Below are 23,392 nucleotides of genomic sequence, written 5' to 3'. Positions count from 1 at the left end.
GAGAACATCCTTTTCTCCCCTGTCGTGTGGTTTGTGCACCCACTATCGATTATCCAACTTGATCCACCGGATGCATAAACCAACAAAACAAATTTAGGCCTTGTTCTTAGGTACCCAAACCGTATTGGGTCCTTTCACATTAGAAATAAGCACCTTGGGTACCCAAACACAAGTCTTTGAACTCTTGTGTTTGCCCCCAATATATTTGGCAACTACTTTGCCTAATTTGTTAGTTAAAACATAGGAAGCATCAAAAGTCTTAAATGAAACATTATGCTTATTTGATGCAGCATGAATTTTATTTTTAGGAATTTTAATGTGAGTGGTATGCCTAGAACTAGAAGCCTCATTTTTATACATAAATGCATGATGAGAAACAGAATGAGGTTTCCTAGCATGAATTTTCCTAATTTGTTGTTTGAGATAGTTTGCAGGATATAAAATGTAACCCTCACTATCCTGAACCATGGGAGCCTTGCCCTTTACAAAGTTAGACATTTTTTAGAGGCATTAAGCTTGACATTGGATTGGTTCCCATGTTGGAACCTAATGTCATCCTTAATGCCAGGGCGTCTCCCATTATAAAGCATGCTACGAGCAAATTTAAAATTTTCATTTTCGAGCTCATGCTTGGCAATTTTAGCATTTAACTTAGCTATATGATCATTTTGATTTTTAATCATGGCAAGTTGATCATCAATAGCTTCAACATTTATGTCTCTACATCTAGTGCAAATGGAAACATGCTCGACAGTATATGTAGATGATTTGCAAACATTTAATTCTTCTATCTTAGCATTTAATATAGCATTCTCATCTCTAAGACAGGAAATGGAATCATTGCAAATTTTCAACTTTTCAATCTTAGAAACTAAACTAGCATTCTCAGTTCTAAGACTTGAAATTGAATCATGTAACGCCCCGAATTTTTGAGTTGAATTTTTTCTTTTTCTTTCCTTCACTCGCCAAATTCGGGGGTTACCTCTCTTTTCCCATTTCTTTCCACTACACCTTACCCATTCTCAAAATTCTAAAGAGAATTAACTTTATGTCGTATATTAATAAATCCTAGAAGTGGATTTTCCCTTTGGTTGTTGCATCATGCCGAGCCACGCATCTTTTCTTTTGTGTGTATTTGCTTGGCCTTCATGAAGTATTCATTTATTAAGAGAGTTTAGAACTAATAAGAAGCAAGGAAAATCCCAAAACCCCCCTCTCTCTTGGGCCGGTTCCTCTGGCGTGGCCCAGCCGCGGCCTGCCCTTCCCCTCCCCCCTTCTCTCTCGTCGTGGGCCGGCTCGGCGCCCTGCGGCCCAGCCGCCTCTTTTCCCCCTGGCCTCCCTTCCTTTTTCCCTTTTTCTTCCTTTTCTCCACTGATTTTTCCTGCACAGGCCCACCGGATTTCCTCCCCCCCCCCTCTTGGGTCGGTCGCCCGCGACCCACTCGACGCGCGCCCTTTTCTTTTTTTAGAGCGGCCCAGCTCCTCCTTCCTGGCGCGGCAGCCAGGGGTGCTGGCTCGTGCCCTGTGTGCAGCGTACAACCGCCAGGCGCGGCGCGATGGCTCAGCCGCCATGCAATCCGGCGGCTGTTTCTCCAACTTCCGCCCGCGTATCTCACACCCACATCGGGAGAATCACCCACGACGCCCTAGTCTAAGAAACCGACCTTCTCTCTCTCCCCTACTCAACCCAAAGCCTCTCTGTCGCTCGACACCGCACAGGGAGAAAACCGAATCACCGATTGGCGCTCCCCAGGGACCTCGCCGGCGACCGTCGAGGTAAAGCCCCCATCCTCCTTTCTCCTTCCCTCCCTTAGCGTCTTTAACGCGTGATCCCTGGCATTCCCGTCCTGGCGTGGCGCACGGCTCCCTACGAGCGCATCTTCTTCACGTTCACGGCATGCCGCGGCCAGCTGCTCGCAGACGCCTAGCACAGCCCATCCGCGGCTGCCCGGCGTGGTCGGCTCGGTAGCCCGCCCGCGGCTGCTCGCGCGCCCTACCTTCGGCGTGCCCGGCGCGGCTGACTCGGTGCGGACCCCTGGCCTGCGCGTGGTCCCTGCCCTAGCTCCACGCTCGCCCGTCCTTGCCCCGGCATGCTCGCCCTGGCGCGACGTGGCTGGGAGCTCGGCCCGGCGCGCTCATGGCACAAGTCCTGGAGCTCGGCCGGCCTGCCCGCGGTTCTCCGGCCCCTTGCGCAGCCCCAGCGTTGTCCCTATTATCAGTATTATTATTTACTTGACGTGGTTTATGCCTTGCGAACGAAACACCGATGGACCACTTAAATGATTTAGTTCTTTATATACATAGTAAGAATAGCACTTGTACGTTCACAACATTAACCTAACCTGCTCCAACGCATCCTTTCACAAGCTATGTAATTACTTGTTCGTTCAATAAGTAATTTGATAGAGACTAGCTTATGTGTAGTTAGATCCCCTCACGTGTTTTAACTTGATAAGATATGAATGTGTCGTCAAGCCGGAAGTTCCTTTACGTAGCACGTGTGGTCTCACACGTCGTCGCGCACCTTTCCACTAACACTAATTTGGCGTGGTCGTAAGCGTGAGCTTGCTGTCATGTGCGCGTGTAACTGATTTGTTTCCTTATATGGTGTACTGTTCCTTTTCTGATTTAAGATGTAAATGTATGTTTGCACTCGCATAGAGAACGGTTTGGTTGAGGAGTCCGAAGAACTCGTGGGAGAAGCCCCTGAGCAACAACTAGTTGGCGGAGGCAAGTGTCCCTTGACCTATCTTTGTCCTATACATTCTTTAATTCACCTCCCGCATTACACATTTATACCTAAGGATTGACTAGCTTTTGTTATCCATGTCCTTGTTTACCTATTTGGGTTGGATTATTAATGTTTAGCTTTATGCTATTGCTCAACTCTAATCAATGAACATGATGAGATTTATCAATGATACGTTGTTTTCCCTTTCCTTATTATTGATGTTATACTTGAGTCATTCAAGGGGGCTCGAGCGGTTTCTCGAGTGCCTCTCCGTAAGGACCTGTTCTTTGGATGACCGCCCAGGAAAATAGTGCAACCATGAGGGTGGAATGGGATGCCCTTAGCTGAATAATTAGAGGAACCGGGGTGTACTTCGCTTATCCATCGTGCCGTTAATGGGGCTCGGTGTATGCGGCTCGCTCTGCCAAGTTTGGTTCGCCCCTTGGGGAGGAGTGCGGTGCATTTAGGAAACCTAACGGGCGGCTACAGCCTCGGGGAATCTTTGTAAAGGCTACGTAGTGAGACCCTGCCTATTCACCTTGGGAGTGTTCAAGGGTCCGTACAACCCGAGGCAAAAAGGAATCACGGTTCATGGGTAAAGTGTGCAACCTCTGCAGAGTGTATGAAAACTGATATATCAGCCGTGCTCGCGGTTATGAGTGGCCAAGGGAGCTCCAGTGATTAGTGGTACTTGATTAGAGATGTTCGGATTGCAGGTGGCAATGAGATTGATGGTTCTTGGTATTGACTCTGGTAATGGTAAGTGGTACTCTTTCCGTTAGGAAATGAGTACATTTGGGTTAATAACGTGGGTTAATTCTAAAACTTGGCTTTCTCTACTAGTAATAATAATTTGACCAACTAAAAGCAACTGCTTGACTCACCCCCACATAAAGCTAGCCCACTACAGCCAAACAGGATACTTGTTGAGTATGTTGATGTGTACTCACCCTTGCTCTACACACCAAACCCCCATCCCAGGTTGTCAGCATTGCAGCCACTGCTCAGGAGAAGATGAAGTCGTGGAAGGAGACTTCCAGGTGTTCCAAGACTACGACGAGTTCTAGGCGTGGGTTAGCGGCAACCCCCAGTCGGCTGCCTGTGAAGGCCGCGTTTATCTACGTTTCGTTTTCGCACTTTGATTATTGTAAAGACTATGTGGATGTCTCAGACATATGATGTAATCGACTATGTTTTCCCCTTTTAATACTATTCGAGCACTGTGTGATGATGTCCATGTTATGTAACTGCTGTGTACGTGAATTGCTGATCCTGGCACGTACATGGTTCGCATTCGGTTTGCCTTCTAAAACCGGGTGTGACATAAGTGGTATCAAAAGCGTGCTGACTGTAGGACCGCTAACCTAGAGTAGAATGGTCGTTCTAAGGATTATAGACCTCTGTCCCTGCCTTGACTTTGGTATCCCTTCAAAAGTTGGTCCTATCGACCAAACCTATGTTCTACTATATATTATACCTTGCTGAAAATTGTGTTTTATTCTAATCCTTCATTTATTTATGGTTCATTACTTGCTGGCCATACTAGTTCTGTTCTCACTCTTATGTTTGAGGTGTCTTTTGTAGATGGCTCGTCTTAGGCACACTGCACGGAAGTCTGTCATCCCCTTCTTACCCTCCCGTCTCGTGGAGCGTCCGCTTTGTCGTCCTATGGCCGGTCAGTCCAGCCACTTGGAGAGGCTGCACCACCGCCTGCATGAGGAGCAGGAACGTCGACGACAGGAGCAGCAGCGCTCTTCTTTCTCGCTCCAGCAGGAGATAGAGTCTGTGAGGAGCTGCTCCCCTGTGCTCCTCCTGGAGGCGCCCCCTGCACCACCACTGAGCGCCCCAGCCCCTGGAGTAGCTGCTGGAGGAGACCCAGATGACGGAGGAGGCGACAGCAGCTCGAGCCACGACACCGACTTTTCTGCTAACCAGGAGCCGAAAGGATGGGTTGCTCGACCCATCACTCGCGATGCTGCTCGCGGGTGTCACTTCCATGATGCGCTCGACACCCTGCTACGTCGGGCACTTGACCGACGTACTTGGTCTATCGAGTATCGTTGTGTGGTCTTCCAGCACAGTCACGGGGTCTACCCGGACCGCTGGGAGACGACCTGCTTGGTGCGCCGTCCGGAGAACAGTCTCTGGGGTGCGGAGGTATGCTCAGAGAACTATTCCATCTCTGAGCGGGACTCAGCTGAGGTGGCCATGCAAGATGCCGCACGGCGTGCGCTTTCGCACTACTGCTTAGTGTTCGGTGGGGTAGCTGATGGTCTCAACCTGAAGTATTACCCCCACCGTCCATCTGGCAGCACAGGAGGCGTGATTGCCTCACCTGTTGGTGAGGACAATCCTAGGTTGAGCAGCACAGTCAACCTAGTCGTCGTGCTAAACACGGAGCTGGACCATGCATTAGACGAGCTGAGTAGGGCTCGTGCTGAGATCGCCCAGCTGCGGGCTGAGCGCGTGGAGCGTCGTCACCTGGATGATGGCTCCCCCGCTCCCGTCGGGACTCAGCACTCGTACCGCTCACCTCGGCGTGGACACCAGCCTTATGGCAATCCCAACTGCAAGACCAAGATAGACTTAGAACCATAGATCGTCAGTGTTGAGTCTTGTAATAAATGCTTAATATAGAAGTTTTAGTTTTAGTCTTAGTCTCAGTCTTAGCGTTAGTCTCTCGCTCTTAGTCAGTCTTAGTTAGACAGGGTAGTTTTCTTATCCTGTGCATTTATGTTTGTCATGATGAACTATGTTTGGTTTGGATCTTTGTAATAACTGTCACTAGAGTGTGGGTATCCCCTACATTTTGGTTTACCTGTTATATGTTAATGAAGTTGGTTATCTAGTTGGGAAACCTTTTATGCCACTTTTCTCTTTATCTGAGAAGCTGTGTTGGTCTGTGTTGGAGATCAGTGAAGATGTTCATCTGTTCAATGTTGTGGAGAATTCTATACTCTTTTCTTATGCTGCAAGATTTTCAAGATCAGTTCTGATGTGTGGTTGCATTCTGCAGATGTCAGAAAATAGACGCATAGGAGGAAGGCATGCTCAGCAGGAACAGGCAGCTCAGCAGGATGAGGTACCCCAGCAACAGCAACTGCCGCCCCCGCCCCCGATGTCCATCGAGCAGATGTTCCTGATGCAGACCCAGGCAGTTCAAGCCATTGGTCAGACTCTGGCTGCCATTCAGCAACAGCAGCAGCAACAGCCACCACCTCAACCTCAGATGCCTCAGATGCCCAGGGACAAGCGTGCTGAATTCATGAGAGGTCATCCCCCAACGTTTGCTCACTCTTCTGACCCCATGGATGCTGAAGACTGGCTGCGCACTGTGGAGCGGGAGTTGCATACTGCTCAGTGTGATGACAGGGAGAAAGTTCTGTATGGTCCCCGTCTGTTGAGACTTGAGAGGAGCAGCTCAGTCTTGGTGGGAGTCTTATCTCGCCACCCATGCCAACCCCGACACCATCACCTGGGAAGAATTCAGAGGTAGCTTTCGTCAGTACCATGTTCCTGCAGGTCTGATGACAGTGAAGAAGGAGGAGTTTCTGGCCCTTAAGTAAGGGTCATCGTCTGTTAGTGAGTACCAGGACAGGTTTCTGCAACTGTCTCACTATGCTCCTGAAGATGTCAACACCGACGCCAAGAGATAGTATCATTTCCTGAGAGGCTTGGTTGACCCTCTGCAGTACCAACTGATGAATCATACCTTCCCGACATTCTAGCACCTGATTGACAGAGCAATCATGACAGAGAGGAAGCGTAAGGAGATGGAGGATCGCAAGCGCAAGATCAGAGGACCCCAGCCTGGAAGCAGCAATCGTCCTCGTTTCTCTAGCAATCAACCTCAGCAGTTCAGGCAGAACCAGCGTCCACCTCAGCAGCAGCAATTCCAAAGGCAGTATCCTCAGCACCAGTATCAGAATCGCCAGAATCAGTCAGGAGGAGGTCAGTTCTAGAGGCAGAATCAGCAGGCACCTCGTCCTCCCGCCCTAGCAAACCAGCAGAACAGTCAGGCAGCACCAGCTCAGGTTGGAAACAGGGCATGTTTCCACTGTGGAGAGCAAGGCCATTGGGTGACGCAATGTCCGAATAAGGTAGCCCAGCAGCAGTCCGGCCCCAATGCCCCAGCAAAGCAGAATGCGTCTCAGCCTGGAGCAGGCAACCGCTCTCAGCCGCGCTATAATCATGGGAGACTAAACCACTTGGAGGCTGAAGCAGTTCAGGGACCCCCGGCATGATAGTATGTATGTTTCCAGTCGACTCCCATAATGCAGAAGTGTTATATGATACTGGAGCAACGCATTCATTTATTACTGCATCATGGGTAGAAGCACATAATCTTCCAATAACTACCATGTCAACCCCCATTCAAATTGACTCAGCCGGTGGTAGAATTCGAGCTGATAACATTTGTTTGAATGTAAGTGTGGAAATAAGGGGGATAGCGTTTCCCGCCAACCTCATAGTAATTGGTACTCAGGGAATAGATGTCATCCTATGGATGAATTGGCTAGATAAGTATCAGGCAGTTATCAGTTATGATAAGAGGACAATCAAGTTGGTGTCTCCACTAGGAGAGGAAGTGGTGACCGAGTTAGTCCCACCTGAGCCGAAGAAAAGAAGTTGTTATCAGATGGATGTCGATAGCAGTGAAGCAGACCCAATTGAGAGTATCAAGGTTGTGTCCGAGTTCCCGGATGTGTTTCCAAAGGACTTACCAGGTATGCCACCAGAGCAGAAAGTTGAATTTGCCAAAGAGCTTCTTCCTGGCACCGCCCCCATCTTTAAGAGAGCTTATAGAATATCCAGACCAGAGTTGGTTGAACTCAAGAAGCAGATTGATGACCTGTCAGAGAAAGGTTACATCCGGCCAAGCACCTTGCCTTGGGCCGCCCCTGTCCTATTTGTGGAGAAGAAAGATGGCACCAAAAGGATGTGTATCGATTACCGAGCTCTGAATGAGGTCACCATCAAGAACAAGTATCCCTTGCCCAGAATAGAGGATCTGTTCGACCAGTTGAGAGGAGCCAGCGTGTTCTCAAAGATAGATCTGAGGTCAGGTTATCACCAGCTCAGGATCCGACCTTCAGACATTCCGAAGACGGCATTCATTACCATGTATGGGTTGTATGAGTTCACTGTGATGTCTTTCGGTCTAACAAATGCACCAGCCTTCTTCATGAATCTGATGAACAGTGTATTCATGGACTATCTTGATAAGTTTGTGGTGGTATTTATTGATGATATTCTGATATATTCTCAAAGCGAAGAAGAGCATGCAAGTCATTTGAGGATGGTATTGCAGAGATTGCGAGAGCACCAGTTGTATGCAAAGTTGAGCAAGTGTGAGTTCTGGATCGGTGAAGTCCTGTTCTTGGGTCATATAATTAACAAAAAAGGATTGGCTGTGGATCCGAAGAAAGTGGCAGACATTTTGAACTGGAAAGCGCCAACAGATGCTCGAGGAATCAAGAGCTTCATTGGAATGGCCGGATATTATTGGCGATTCATTGAAGGGTTTTCGAAGATTGTGAAACCAATGACAGCTTTTCTAGGCAACAAAGTTGAGTTCAAGTGGACCCAGAAATGTCAAGAGGCCTTCGAAGCGCTGAAAGAGAAGTTGACTATAGTGCATGTCTTAGTCTTGCCTGATGTGCACAAGCCCTTCTCGGTGTATTGCGATGCTTGTTACACAGGTTTGGGATGTGTGTTAATGCAAGAGAGAAGAGTTGTGGCTTACTCGTCCTGACAGCTGAAGGTTTATGAGAAGAATTACCCAATCCATGACCTAGAGTTGGCAGCAGTGGTTCACGCACTAAAGACATGGAGGCACTATCTGTATGGACAGAAATGTGATGTTTACACAGACCACAAGAGTCTAAAGTACATATTCACTCAGTCAGAGCGGAATATGAGGCAACAAAGATGGTTAGAGCTGATCAAAGACTATGAATTGGAGATTCATTACCATCCCGGCAAAGCGAACGTAGTGGCAGATGCTTTGAGCAGGAAGAGTCAAGTCAATCTGATGGTCGCTCATCCGATGCCTTATGAGTTGGCCAAAGAGTTTGACAGGTTGAGTCTCGGATTTCTGAACAACACGCGAGGAGTCACAATTGAGTTGGAACCTACCCTGGAGCGGGAAATCAAAGAAGCACAGAAGAATGATGAGAAGATCAGTGAGATCCGGCGACTGATTCTAGACGGCAGAGGCAAAGATTTTCGGGAAGATGCAGAAGGTGTGATATGGTTCAAAGACCGCTTGTGTGTTCCTAATGTCCAATCTATTCGGGAGTTGATCCTCAAGGAAGCTCAAGAGACAGCCTATTCGATTCACCCTGGAAGTGAGAAGATGTATCAGGATCTGAAGAAGAAATTCTGGTGGTACGGAATGAAGAGGGAAATCGCAGAGCATGTGGCTATGTGTGATAGTTGTCGGCGGATCAAGGCAGAGCACCAGAGACCCGCTGGATTGTTGCAACCGTTGCAAATTCCTCAGTGGAAGTGGGATGAAATCGGTATGGATTTCATAGTCAGATTGCCTCGCACTCGAGTCGGCTACGATTCCATTTGGGTAGTGGTGGACCGCTTGACCAAGTCAGCCCATTTCGTACCTGTCAAGACCAACTACAACAGTGCAGTATTGGCAGAATTGTACATGTCTCGGATCGTTTGTCTTCATGGTGTGCCAAAGAAGATAGTGTCAGACAGAGGAACTCAGTTCACCTCTCATTTCTGGCGGCAGCTGCATGAAGCCTTGGGTACACTTCTGAATTTCAGTTCAGCCTACCATCCGTAGATAGATGGTCAGACCGAAAGGACCAATCAAATCCTTGAAGACATGTTGAGAGCTTGTGCGTTGCAAGATCAGTCCGGATGGGACAAGAGATTGCCTTATGCAAGGTTCTCCTATAACAACAGCTACCAGGCCAGCTTGAAGATGTCACCATTTCAGGCGCTCTATGGAAGGAGTTGTAGAACTTCGTTGCAATGGGATCAGCCTAGAGAAAAGTAAGTGTTTGGGCCAGACATTCTGCTTGAAGCTGAAGAGAACATTAAGATGGTTCGAGGGAATCTAAAGATAGCGCAATCAAGGCAGCGAAGCTATGCAGACACAAGAAGAAGAGATCTGAGTTTTGAGGTTGGAGACTTCGTCTATCTAAAAGTGTCACCGATCAGAGGAGTCAGAAGATTCGGAGTCAAAGGCAAGCTAGCACCTCGCTACATTGGTCCGTATCAGATTCTCGCAAGGCGTGGAGAAGTGGCCTATCAGCTCAGTTTGCTAGAAAATTTGTCTGTTGTGCATAATGTCTTTCATGTGTCTCAGTTGAAGAAATGTCTGCGAGTGCCAGAAGAGCAGTTGTCAGTTGAAGGTCTTGAAGTCCAGGAGGACTTGACCTATATTGAGAAGCCAACGCAAATCCTTGAGACTACAGACAGAGTCACCCGAAGGAAGACTATCAGAATGTGCAAAGTCAGATGGAACCACCACTCTGAGGAAGAGGCAACCTGGGAGTGTGAAGATGATCTGATGGCTAAATATCCTGAGCTCTTTGCTAGCCAACCTTGAATCTTGAGGGCGAGATTCTTTTAAGGGGGATAGGTTTGTAATGCCCCGAATTTTTGAGTTGAATTTTTTCTTTTTCTTTCCTTCACTCGCCAAATTCGGGGGTTACCTCTCTTTTCCCATTTCTTTCCACTACACCATACCCATTCTCAAAATTCTAAAGTGTCGTATATTAATAGATCCTAGAAGTGGATTTTCCCTTTGGTTGTTGCATCATGCCGAGCCACGCATCTTTTCTTTTGTGTGTATTTGCATGGCCTTCGTGAAGTATTCACTTATTAAGAGAGTTTAGAACTAATAAGAAGCAAGGAAAATCCCAAAACCCCCCTCTCTCTTGGGCCGGTTCCTCTGGTGCGGCCCAGCCGCGGCCTACCCTCCCCCCTTCTCTCTCGTCGTGGGCCGGCTCGGCGCCCTGCGGCCCAGCCGCCTCTTTTTTCCCCCTGGCCTCCCTTCCTTTTTCCCTTTTTCTTCCTTTTCTCCACTGATTTTTCCTGCGTAGGCCCACCGGATTTCCTCCCCCCCCCCCCGCACTTCCCCCCTCTTGGGCCGGTCGCCCACGGCCCACTCGACGCGCGCCCTTTTCTTTTTTTGGAGTGGCCCAGCTCCTCCTTCCTGGCGCGGCAGCCAGGGGTGCTGGCTAGAGCCCTGCGCGCAGCGTACAGCCGCCAGGTGCGGCGCGATGGCTCAGCCACCATGCAATCCGGCGGCCGTTTCTCCAACTTTCGCCCGCGTATCTCGCGCCCACATCGGGAGAATCACCCACGACGCCCTAGTCCAAGAAACCGGCCTTCTCTCTCTCCCCTGCTCAACCCAAAGCCTCTCTCTCGCTCGACACCGCACAGGGAGAAAACCGAATCACCGATTGGAGCTCCCCGGGGACCTCGCCGGCGACCGTCGAGGTAAAGCCCCCATCCTCCTTTCTCCTTCTCTCCCTTAGCGTCTTTAGCGCGCGATCCCTGGTGTTCCTGTCCCAGCGCGGTGCATGGCTCCCTGCGCGTGCATCTTCTTCACGTCCGCGGCATGTCGCGGTCGGCTGCTCGCGGACGCCTGACGTGACCCGTCCGCGGCTGCCCGGCGCGGTCGGCTCGGCAGCCCGCCCGCGGCTGCTCGCGCGCCCTGCCTTCGGCGTGGCTGACTCGGCGCAGACCCCTGGCCCGCGCGTGGTCCCTGCCCCAGCTCCGTGCTCGCCTGTCCTCGCCCCGGCATGCTCGCCCTGGCGCGACGTGGCTGGGAGCTCGGCCTGGCACGCTCATGGCACACGGCCTCGAGCTCGGTCGGCCTGCCCACGGTTCTCCGGCCCCTTGCGCAGCCCGGGCGTTGTCCATATTATCAGTATTATTATTTACTTGATGTGGTTTATGCCTTGCGAATGAAACACCGATGGACCACTTAAATGATTTAGTTCTTTTATATACATAGTAAGAATAGCACTTGTACGTTCACAACATTAACCTAACCTGCTCCAACGCATCCTTTCACAAGCTATGTAATTACTTGTTCGTTCAATAAGTAATTTGATAGAGACTAGCTTATGTGTAGTTAGATCCCCTCACGTGTTTTAACTTGATAAGATATGAATGTGTCGTCAAGCCGGAAGTTCCTTTACGTAGCACGTGTGGTCTCACACGTCGTCGCGCGCCTTTCCGCTAACACTAATTTGGCGTGGTCGTAAGCGCGAGCTTGCTGTCATGTGCGCGTGTAACTAATTTGTTTCCTTATATGGTGTACTGTTCCTTTTCTGATTTAAGATGTAAATGTATGTTTGCACTCGCATAGAGAACGGTTTGGTTGAGGAGTCCGAAGAATTCACAGGAGAAGCCCCTGAGCAGCAGCTGGTTGGCGGAGGCAAGTGACCGTTGACCTATCTTTGTCCTATACATTCTTTAATTCACCTCCCGCATTACACATTTATACCTAAGGATTGACTAGATTTTGTTATCTATGTCCTTGTTTACCTATTCAGGTTGGATTATTAATGTTTAGCTTTATGCTATTGCTCAACTCTAATCAATGAACATGATGAGATTTATCAATGATACACTGTTTTCCCTTTCTTTATTAATGATGTTATACTTGAGTCATTCAAGGGGGCTTGAGCGGTTTCTCGAGTGCCTCTCCGTAAGGACCTGTTCGTTGGACGACCGCCCGGGAAAACAGTGCAACCATGAGGGTGGAATGGGATGCCCTTAGCTGAATAATTAGAGGAACCGGGGTGTAGTTCGCTTAGCCGTCGTGCCGTTAATGGGGCTCGGTGTATGCGGCTCGCTCTGCCAAGTTTGGTTCGCCCCTTGGGGAGGAGTGCGGTGCATTTAGGAAACCTAACGGGTGGCTACAGCCTCGGGGAATCTTTGTAAAGGCTACGTAGTGAGACCCTGCCTATTCACCTTGGGAGTGTTCAAGGGTCCGTACAACCCGAGGCAAAAAGGGAATCACAGCTCATGGGTAAAGTGTGCAACCTCTGCAGAGTGTATGAAAACTGATATATCAGCCGTGCTCGCGGTTATGAGCGGCCAAGGAGCTCCAGTGATTAGTGGTACTTGATTAGAGATGTTCGGATTGCAGGTGGCAATGAGATTGATGGTTCTTGGTATTGACTCTGGTAATGGTAAGTGGTACTCTTTCCGTTAGGAAAGGAGTACGTTTGGGTTAATAACGTGGGTTAATTCTAAAACTTGGATTTCTCTACTAGTAATAATAATCTGACCAACTAAAAGCAACTGCTTGACTTACCCCCACATATGCTAGCCCACTACAGCCAAACAGGATACTTGCTGAGTATGTTGATGTGTACTCACCCTTGCTCTACACACCAAACCCCCCCATCCTAGGTTGTCAGCATTGCAGCCACTGCTCAGGAGAAGATGAAGTTGTGGAAGGAGACTTCCAGGAGTTCCAAGACTACGACGAGTTCTAGGCATGGGTTAGCGGCAACCCCCAGTCGGCTGCCTGTGAAGGTCGCGTTTATCTACGTTTCGTTTTTGCACTTTGATTATTGTAAAGACTATGTGGATGTCTCAGACATATGATGTAATCGACCATGTTTTCCCCTTTTAATACTATTCGAGCACTGTGTGATGATGTCCATGTTATGTAACTGCTGTGTACGTGAATTGCTGATCCTGGCACGTACATGGTTCGCATTCGGTTTGCCTTATAAAACCGAGTGTGACAAATCATGACAAACGCTAAGCTCCTTAGATAAGTTTTCTCATTTTTCTACTTCCTGAGTGTACGCATTTTTTAATTTAACAATTTTTTATTCTCTTTGACAAGGAAGTCCTCTTGGCTTTCCAAGAGGTCATCCTTCTCATTAATGGTTTCTATTAATTCATTTAATTTTTTCTTTTGGTCCATGCTAAGGTTGGCAAAAAGGGCTAGTAAATCATCTTCATTATCGCTAGAGCTACCCTCATCGCTAGATGTTGTATATTTGGGGGTGGCTCTAGAGTATACCTTCTTTTTCTTGCCATCCTTAGCCATGGGACACTTGTGGCTGATGTTGGGGAAGAGGAGGCCTTTGTTGACGGCGATGTTGGCGGCGTCCTCGTCGGAGGAGTCGGTGGAGCTCTCGTCGGAGTCCCATTCCCGGCATATGTGGGCATCGCCGCCCTTCTTCTTGTAGTATTTCTTCTTCTCCTTCTTCTTCCCCTTCTTATCTTTGTCCCTATCACTTTCACTAGAAATTGGACATTTAGCAATAAAGTGACCGGACTTACCACACCGGTAGCACACCCTCTTGGAGCGGGACTTGTAGTCTTTCCCCCCTCCTTTGTTTGAGGATTTGGCGGAAACTCTTGATGATGAGCACCGTTTCCTCGTTGTCGAGCTTGGAGGCATCGATTGGAAGCCTACTTGATGTAGACTCCTCCTTCTTTTCTTCCGTCACTTTGAATGTGACGGGTTGCACCTCGGGTGTAGAGGTGGCACCTTGCTCCAAGTTGACAATGTGTTTGGAGTCTTTGATCATGAGTTCAAAGCTCACAAACTTGCCAATAACTTCCTCGGGAGACATTTTATATCTAGGATCCCCACGTATTAATTGAACTTGAGTAGGATTGCGAAATATGAGGGATCTAAGAATAACCTTGACCATCTCATGGTCATCCCATTTGGTGCTCTCGAGATTGCGCACTTGGTTCACCATTGTCTTGAGCCGATTGTACATCGCTTGTGGCTCTTCTCCTTTGCTGAGGATGAATCGACCAAGCTCGCCCTCGATCGTCTCCTACTTGGGATCTTGGTCACCTCGTCCCCTTCGTGCATGGTTTTGAGGACGTCCCAAATTTCATTGGCACTCTTTAACCCTTGCACATTATTATACTCCTCTCGACATAAAGAGGCGATGAGTATAGAAGTTGCTTGGGAGTTAAAGTGTCGTATTTGGGGGCCTCTTCCGAGTCGTAATCCTTGTCACCCACCTTTGGTACCTGTGCTCCAAATTCAACAATATCCCAAATGCTTTCGTGGAGTGAGGTTAGATGGTGCCTCATTTTATCACTCCACATACAATAATCTTCAACATCAAAATATGGTGGTTTGCTTAGGGGTACGGAAAGTAATGGAACGCGCTTTGAAATACGGGGACAGCGTAGGGGCATCTTACTATACTTCTTTCGCTCATGGCGCTTAGAAGTAGTGGACGACTCGGAGCTTGATGTGGAGGGTAACGAAGAGTCGGTCTCGTAGTAGACCACCTTCGTCATCTTCTTCTTCTTGTCACCTCTTCGATGCGACTTGATGGAGGAAGAGGATTCCTCCTTGTGTTTGTTGCCGGACTCCCTTGAGAGAGTCCTCTCCGAGCTTGCGGCCTTTTCGTCGGTCATGATCTCCCTCTTGGCGTGATCTCCAGACATCACTTCGAGTTGGTTAGGCTCTTAATGAAGCACTGGCTCTGATACCAATTGAAAGTCGCCTAGAGGGGGTGAATAGGCGAAACCTGAAATTTATAACTTTAAACACACAAAACAAGCCGGGGTTAGAGTTAGAATTAAATTCAAGTCTGAAGAGAGAGGAAAACCAATCAAACAATAATCAAGGCAAGTGAACACGGTGATTTGTTTTACCGAGGTTCGGTTCCAAAGAACCTAGTCCCCGTTGAGGAGGTCACAAAGACCGAGTCTATTTCAACCCTTTCCCTCTCTCAAACAGTCACTTAGATCGAGTGAGCCTTCTTCCTTAATCTCACAGGTCACTAAGACCCCGCAAGGACCACCACACACTTGTTGTCTCTTGCTCCACTTACAAAGCACTTGAGAATAAAAATGGAAAAAGAAAAAGGTCAATCCAAGCGACAAGAGCAACAAAAGAACACCCTCTCTCAAGTCCCTAATGTAATTGAGTTGATTTGGAGGCTTAGAGATGATTCTATCTATTTGATGTGTCTTGGAGTGCAGTCTTTTGCTCTTGTATTGAATGAGATGTTTGGAATGTTTGGATGGATATGAATGGGGTGATTGGGGGGTATTTATAGCCCTCAACCACTTCCATATTCGTTGGTGAAAGCTGCTGGCGATGGGCGCACCGGACATTCTGGTGCGCCACCGGACAACCACTGTGCATTGTCCGGTGCGTGCCACGTCAGCCCAACCGTTAGGGTTCGGAGCTGGTCGACCGTTGGAGCTTTTGTCTTCTAGCTGCACCAGACAGTCTGGTGCCCTTCTGACTTCGCTACTCTGACTTCTGTCGCGATACTGTTCATCACTGTTCACTTGGCAGAGTCGACCGTTGGCACAGAGAGTCGTTGCTCCGCTGGCTCACCGGACAGTCCGGTGAATTATAGCGGAGCGCGCCCTGGAATTCCCGAGAGTGGGTGATTCGAAGTTGTATGGTCCTGGTGCACCAGACACTGTCCGGTGGCACACCGGACAGTCTGGTGCGCCATTTTTCAACACACTCAAGTTCTTTGCTCCATTTTTTATTGTGTCCCTAACCGGATTTCTTTCTTGGTTTGTGTTGAACCTTATGCACCTGTAATCCATGAATTCTAGACAGACTAGTTAGTTCACTTGTTTGCGTTGGTCATCAACCATCAAAATTAATTATAGGAAATGGTTAACCCAGTTTCCCTTTTAGCTACTGCGTATCCTGCGACACATAGTGTGGTCTGCTGGGGAAACCCGGTCTCGACGCTTGGAGTACAATGTGCCTCAACATTAACCGCGGACAAGACATATACCTGCCCACTCCAGCGGCTAGCGCTACGATCGAAGCACACAGACACACTGTGGCTCGTGCGTTTCCGAAGCGGGACCATTTGACTCTGCATTGCGTGGGCTGCTGCCGAGAGCATCTAAAGAGGGGGTGAATAGGTGATTTTGCAAAAAATGACTCTAAACAATACAAACTTGGTTTATAATAAATGTTAGTGAGAACTAAAACCAAGTTAGGATAAGAAGAGAGAAGAAGTAGGAACTCTTCACTTGATTGCTCCTTTAAGTTGAGTATTAAACTTATGAGCGATATTGCAAGCGAGTAGAGAACTCAGGAAGATAATAATCGCAATAAGTAAATGGACAAGAGACATATCGATTTTTGTTGTGGTTCAGCTAATGCCTACTCCATGTTTTGGTGACATCCTTTGGTCAATGGTTGCGCTCAACCCCTCTCAAGTGATCCAAAGATCAAACTTGAGTGCCACGATAGTCTTTCTTATATTAATATCCTGTTGTGATGAATCTCCATAAATTGGAGTCTCTCACGCCTTACTCAATTTGATTACAATGAAAACCGGAGAAGGATGATAGTAGAAACGCACACAAGAGCACAAGCAGCAACAACACGCACACAAATAGGGATGGCAATGGGCACGGGTATGGGTAAATAACCACGGATAATTATCCATTGGATATGGGTATGCTGGAATTTGATATCCGCGGGTACGGTTATGGATATAATAAGGTATCCACGGATATTTTTTTGCGGGTATGGATATCTAGTATCCATACCCGTTACCCAATGGATATCAACGTGTGGGCCATCCAGATTTATATATTATCATAAATTCTTATTTTTCAATTTTTATCTACAACATGTTGTTTGGTGCTGAAATTATCATTTAATGCTATTGGAATGATAATTATTTTGAAATGTAATAAAATTGTTGTTTGGTGTTTAATGCTAAAATTGTAGTAAGCGGGTGGGTAACGGGTATCCACTGGATAGCGAATACCCGGCGGGTACGGGTATTGTTGGGGACTTGTTCTCAAATGCTAGGAGCTAAGAACAAGGCAACATAAAAAATGTTAATCGCTAAAGTCCTTCGTCCTTCGAAGCATTATTTCCCTTAGGATATAATGATTTTCGGACGAAGGTGATGAAGAGCGTGCCTTCATAAATTTATTATACAGTTACGAAGGATAAAATATAGAGAATATTAAAGATAACATAAATAATTATATATTACTATCAGACATAGACGTAAACATCTTTGAATTACAAGTGTACCTTCAACTGGAAGGAGATGATAGTACAAGTGTGACGCAAAAAGCGAATGCCAAGTCAGCGTGAACAGTACGGGAGTACTGTTCACCTATTTATAGGCGCGGGACACAACCCATACAAAATTACATTCATGCCCTTTACAGTTGATAATAATTCTATAGTAATCTGTCGAGGTCTAAATAGCCTTTTCATCTTTAAGTCGGTTTCACTTTCTGTTGTCACGCCGAAGCTTTCCTGCTCACACCTTCGGCGCTGTACCAACCTTCGTATTATTCTGGTCTACTGTGGTGTCGACTTGAGTCCGAAGATACCTGTTCACACATTATACTCCAGAAATACTGTTAAATCCTGTTTTTGAGGACCTTCGGATGCCGAAGGTCCCCAACAGGTATGGATACAGATCCATACCCACGAACGTATATGGGTACGAGTATGAGTTGAGTTTTGTCTCGCGGGTATAGATTCGCGAACTATATATCCGTGTACTACCCGCCCAATTACCATCCCTACACACCTAATTACCATCCCTACACACAAACGAAAAGAGAGAGCTCACGAATCAAAAACGACAGAGTTACAGTTAAAGAACACGTTTAAATATATATTCACCAATGTTTTTTTGCAAAATTATTTTTCAAATCATAACTCACGAGTCGAGTATTCTTTTACAGCTCATTGAGTAAGGAGACAAGTCGAACCAAACTTGATGACCTAGTGAGCCAAACTTAGGGGGTGTTTGGTTTCTAGGGACTAATGTTTAGTCCCTTCATTTTATTCCTTTTTAGTGTATAAATTGCTAAATATAGAAACTAAAATAAAGTTTTAGTTTCTATATTTGGTAATTTTGGAACTAAAATGGAATAAAATCTAGGGACTAAACATTAGTCCCTAGAAACCAAACACCCCCTTACTCATGTCGGCTCGTTTCCGGCCCTATGCGGCTATGCCTCGTTCCTTTTCTGCGCGCTCACGAAAAGCTCGCCGTGCCATTGGAATAGCAGCGGCGTGTGTTTAGTGTGTTACGAGAGTATCCTATCTAAACACTTATCCTCTCCTGAGGTGCCCCTCATCCAATTAACCTTGGTTTACTTGCAAGCATCAGCTCGTTTCTTGCTATTTTGGCGTGGTTTACCCGTTTGCCCTGCAACCTACACGCATGCTAGCGACCCAGAATTCATCAAGAGTACAAACAAGTAGTGCATTTCAAGCTCATCAAGTTGTAGCATGAATGAAGTATACGAAAACAACCATCTGTTGATAATATAAGTTACAATCAGGTAGCGTTAGCCATGAATCCATCCTCCTGGCAGTAAGTTACTGAATTAGCGCTGTGATAGCGGAAACCCGATGCCGTGGCGGGTGGTCGGGAAGGTGACGAACAGCATGCTCCCGACGACGCCGATGGCGACGGGCAGCACGGTGAGCACCTGCTTCGCGTCCTCCGACGGCACGGGGTAGAAGCACGCCACGAGGTTCTGGTCGAGCAGCGCGACGGCGGCGAAGATCAAGACGGACACCACGGCGTGCACCAGGTCGAGGAACCGGACCCGGTACGCGGCCGCGGCGCGCGGGTCGTCCGGCGGCGCGCCGCCGTCGATGGCCCAGATCCCCCACGGGGTGGCGAAGCCGTAGCGGACGGCCCCCGTGGCGGCGTCCCGGAAGCTGTCGGTGAAGCTGAGCGCGAAGCAGGACAGCGCGCAGAGCGCCAGGAGAGCGCCGGCCATGGCGCGGTTAGCGCGCACGCAGTGGCCCTGCGCCGTCACCACCGGGGACAGCAGCTGGAACGCCAGCACGGTGCCCGTCGGCAGCAGCTTCGCCAGGTGCGCCGTGCTCTGGTACGTCTGGCTGATGGCCCGCTGCACCGGGCTCATCCCGCCGCCGTCGTCCGCCAGGGAGCGCCGCTTCACCAGCAGAGGCCGCCGCTGCTCTTGCTGCTCACGGCGGCTGCTACTACCGTCGTCATCGTGCTCCCGCTGAGACTCCACGTCGTTGTTGTCGTCGTCATGCCGCTGTGTCGTTGTCGCCGCCGCCATCGACCCGTCCGCACCAGATCGTCTTCGCCTCCTCGGTGATCGACCGGCGATAATGGCGCGCGCATGTAACCGATGGCGCGGCCAGTTAATTAGCCTTTGCCGCCGCCCATGGAACGTCCGGGGGATTTAAAGGCCGCGGGAACGAGAACGCGTGCAGTGCATGACGGGTTCGCCTGCGCCGACGTGTCAGCCAGCCATTTCGTTCTGATCGGCACTTGGCTTGCAAGTTACAGGAACCCCGGGAGGCCCATCAACAAACAAATCGGGGGAGCTTGTGGTTGCTTACACGAGAAACGGCCGAACGGGGCTGGTGTTTTTGCGGAGCAATTCGGCCGTGGCTTTGCTTCCGGATGCACTCCAGCCCGTCGTCAAGCTTGCGACAGTAGGTTGAGTGACGGAAGGGGGCCGCGTGGTGGGTACATCCGTTCAGATCGCCACTTGACATTAAAGATCCAAACGGGGTAAGTGCAATTACAATACAAAGTTTAACCATACTTTAATTAATTTAAAACATTAAAGTATAGTATTACACTATCGGTATTTTCCGTTAACACTAATGGACAACTGTCATACGAAGTGAGAATTGTTTTTTTATACGTAGATGTAGGAAGTACTATGCCGCCGTTTCGCCGGGCTCGTTCCTGCTCGGACTCTGAGACTGTTCACTCCTGGGGTGTAGCGAGACTGCGAGAGGGGGGAAGATGAGAGGATGAACAGACGGAGCGAGCTGGCGGAATTCATACCACAAACTGCCCTCTTTGGATCTCAACGGATTTTTAAAATCTAGCTCTTCACGTTATCAAGGCCGTGTTTGGTTCCACAAGATACTTATAATCCCGGCGTGAGAATCTAGACAGACATTAGAAGCTGAGGTGGCTTGTATAGTGGAGACTATCCTGACAAACCTCTCTGCGTTTACGTCTTCGATCCTGGTCATCTTGAGTGAGATGCCGCATTTCCTCAGCAGCCTCATCGATCTTCTTCTGAAGATCAGAAAAATGAATCATCTTCTCCTTCTTCCTCTGGACCTGTTGATGGATGGTTTCGAGGTCCCTTATTTCTTTGTCCAACTCCTCCTCCTGAGGCGTTAGACTTGTAGCCTTCCTTTTTGGCTTCTAGCTTCATGCAGTGTTTCTTGGTTGACGTCCAGTGGCTGCAATGCAGCCCCAGCGCTAAAGCTTTCTTCGGCGGCATGACGAATGTCACAGTTTGCCAAAAGTGGTCGAATGAGTTCACCGGAGGTGTGCGTCAATGTTGGGAACTTGTTCTCAAATGCTATGAGTTAAGAACAAGACAACATAAATGTTAATGGTTAGAGGCCTTCATCTTCCGAAGCATTATCTCCCTCAGGATATAATGATCTTCCGACGAAGGTCATGAAGGTAATACCTTCATCAATCCAATATGTAATGTAAACACAGAAGCATGCGTTCCACATAAAGAATATGAATAATCATATTAAATCATTAGATTATTTATATTCTCGTTGAATAATCATGAATAAACAGTAACAATATCAAATTATATCTGTATCTTCGGCTTGACAGAAGGTAGAAATCCAAGTGTGACGTGCGATTGAATACAAGTCAGCGTGAACAGTACGGTGCTACTGTTCATCTATTTATAGGCAATGGACGCAGCCTGTGTAAAATTACATACATGCCTTTGACATTTACTATTGACTAAGGGATAATCTATCAAGGACTAGACAACCTTTTCCCCTTTAAGTCAGTTTCATTTTCCACCGCTAAGCCGAAGCTTCTCCATACGTAGCTTCGGAACTGGTTCATCATTTTTCTAGATCGCGCCTTTCATATCGTGTACACATTCATCCCAAGGCCGAAGGTCCCTGTGAATATATTATACTTGGAAAACATGTTAGTCGTGTTTTTGAGGACCTTCAGAAGATGAAGGCCCCCAACAGTGTGTTTTGTGTCTTGGATATCCCATCGCAAGAGAGAATTCTAGTATCTACCCATCTAACTGGATAATCTTAGATAATGTGAAGAGCTAGATTTTAAAAATCCTTAGAGATCCAAACAGGGCACAAGATTATCCAGTTCGATGGGTAGATACTAGAATTCTTTCTTGCGGCGGGATATCCAAGACACAAAACACGCTCTGTTTGATTACTCTTCTAGATTCTCACTTCGGGATTATTAGTATCTTGTGGAACCAAACGGGGCCTAACTCACATGGTCGCGTTTGGACTTATTCAAAATCATGGATTCTGCACTATATGAATTGTGCATTATCTCTATCCAACTTGTTTGGATTGTAGATATTTACACCTGCATGTTCAACACTGATTCCCTTATTACCCCTGCCTTTTCTGTTGATGACGTGCTGTAGAGCTGGTGCAGATGATTATTTTCGTCTTTTTACCAACTGTTGGACCACAGAATCCCCTTTTAGACCGTGTTTGGATGAGATAAACGTATTCAAAATCCTAGATTCTGCACTATACTGATTATGCATTATCTCTATCCAACTTGTTTGGATTGCAGATATTTACACCTATATGTTTAACACTGATTCCCTTATTACCCCTAACTTTTCTTTTGATGACGTGCTGCAAAGCTGATGCAGAGGGTAATTTTTGTCTTTTTACCAACTGTTGGGCTGCATAATCCCCTTTTAACCCACCCAGTTGTGGATAGGAGATTTTGACATGAATTTCTATACTTTAAAGCCGGTTCAAAAGGGCTTCTGTCCGGCGTCCACGTCAATTTTTTTTATCTTTGCCGTTCGATCCAGAATCAGCGGCCACTACACGAACCATCCTTCTGTCGTACGAATACACCTCGAAGCTTCGAAAACTCCGTGCTGGTCCCTCCACTCCCCCCTCAAACGCGGCCAGCCCCCACCCTACCTTCGTGCCCGCTTCCTCGGTCGGCGAGCCCCGTCCCCGGTGCCGGATGGGGCGGAGATCCTCGGCTCCGTTTGTTTGGTTCTAGGTTCTAAATATCCTGAGACTTTCTTGCTTTTCTAATCCTTCGATCCTCCATGCGCGGGCTTAGCAATGCTAGATTCGTTTAGGTTTTGGTGGACATCTGATTTCCTTTGGATGAAATGGTCCGTATGAAGTGCATATTTCACTTTCTTTAATTGTGGACACCTTGAGGTTCGAAAGGCCACCATTTTTCTTTGCTCATTGATCCACGGTCTCAGTTCTTCGAGCTTTGTTTTTCTTATACAGTTGTACCAAGGGTTCAGGGTTTGGGGTATGCTGGGTAAGTATATTTCCATTAGCATTCTCTTCATCCCATTATTACGTACTTCTACTAAATATTCATATTTGATAATATTCATCTCCTGTTAGAAACCATAAAGCAATAGCAAAAAGGACTCTAGAACAAATACTTTACACAAGGTATGTATGTTTTATTGTCTGAATAGAACAAAACTATATCCAATCATACTTTTAGAACTTCAAAGGAGCATATTCTGATGTTCAATAACAAACATGAAACATGCCTTTAAGTTCTGCAGCGCACATGACTTCAGGGGAACTAAACACCCCTTCAGTTTCACCCTAGTGATTCGTTCTTTCTAACTAAAAATCATTTGTTTTATTGGGAAACATGCTTGTGTGTTGCAATAGAACCAAATATAT

General features: G+C 47.6%; 1 protein-coding gene across 1 annotated transcript; it reads right to left on the bottom strand.

Annotated features, from left to right (window-relative positions):
• Positions 1-18,927: 18,927 nt before the first annotated feature.
• LOC103635334 (DUF679 domain membrane protein 7) lies at positions 18,928-19,910 on the bottom strand. Its single transcript, XM_008657814.4, has one exon. It carries the CDS (start codon positions 19,774-19,776, stop codon positions 19,066-19,068), a length of 711 nt encoding a protein of 236 aa, XP_008656036.1. The 5' UTR covers positions 19,777-19,910; the 3' UTR covers positions 18,928-19,065.
• Positions 19,911-23,392: the final 3,482 nt, after the last annotated feature.

Source organism: Zea mays, chromosome 8 (genome assembly GCF_902167145.1).
Source record: "Zea mays cultivar B73 chromosome 8, Zm-B73-REFERENCE-NAM-5.0, whole genome shotgun sequence".
Classification (NCBI taxonomy): domain Eukaryota; kingdom Viridiplantae; phylum Streptophyta; class Magnoliopsida; order Poales; family Poaceae; genus Zea; species Zea mays.
Note: the sequence above shows the minus strand (reverse complement) of the source record. Positions and strands in the feature narration are given on the sequence as shown.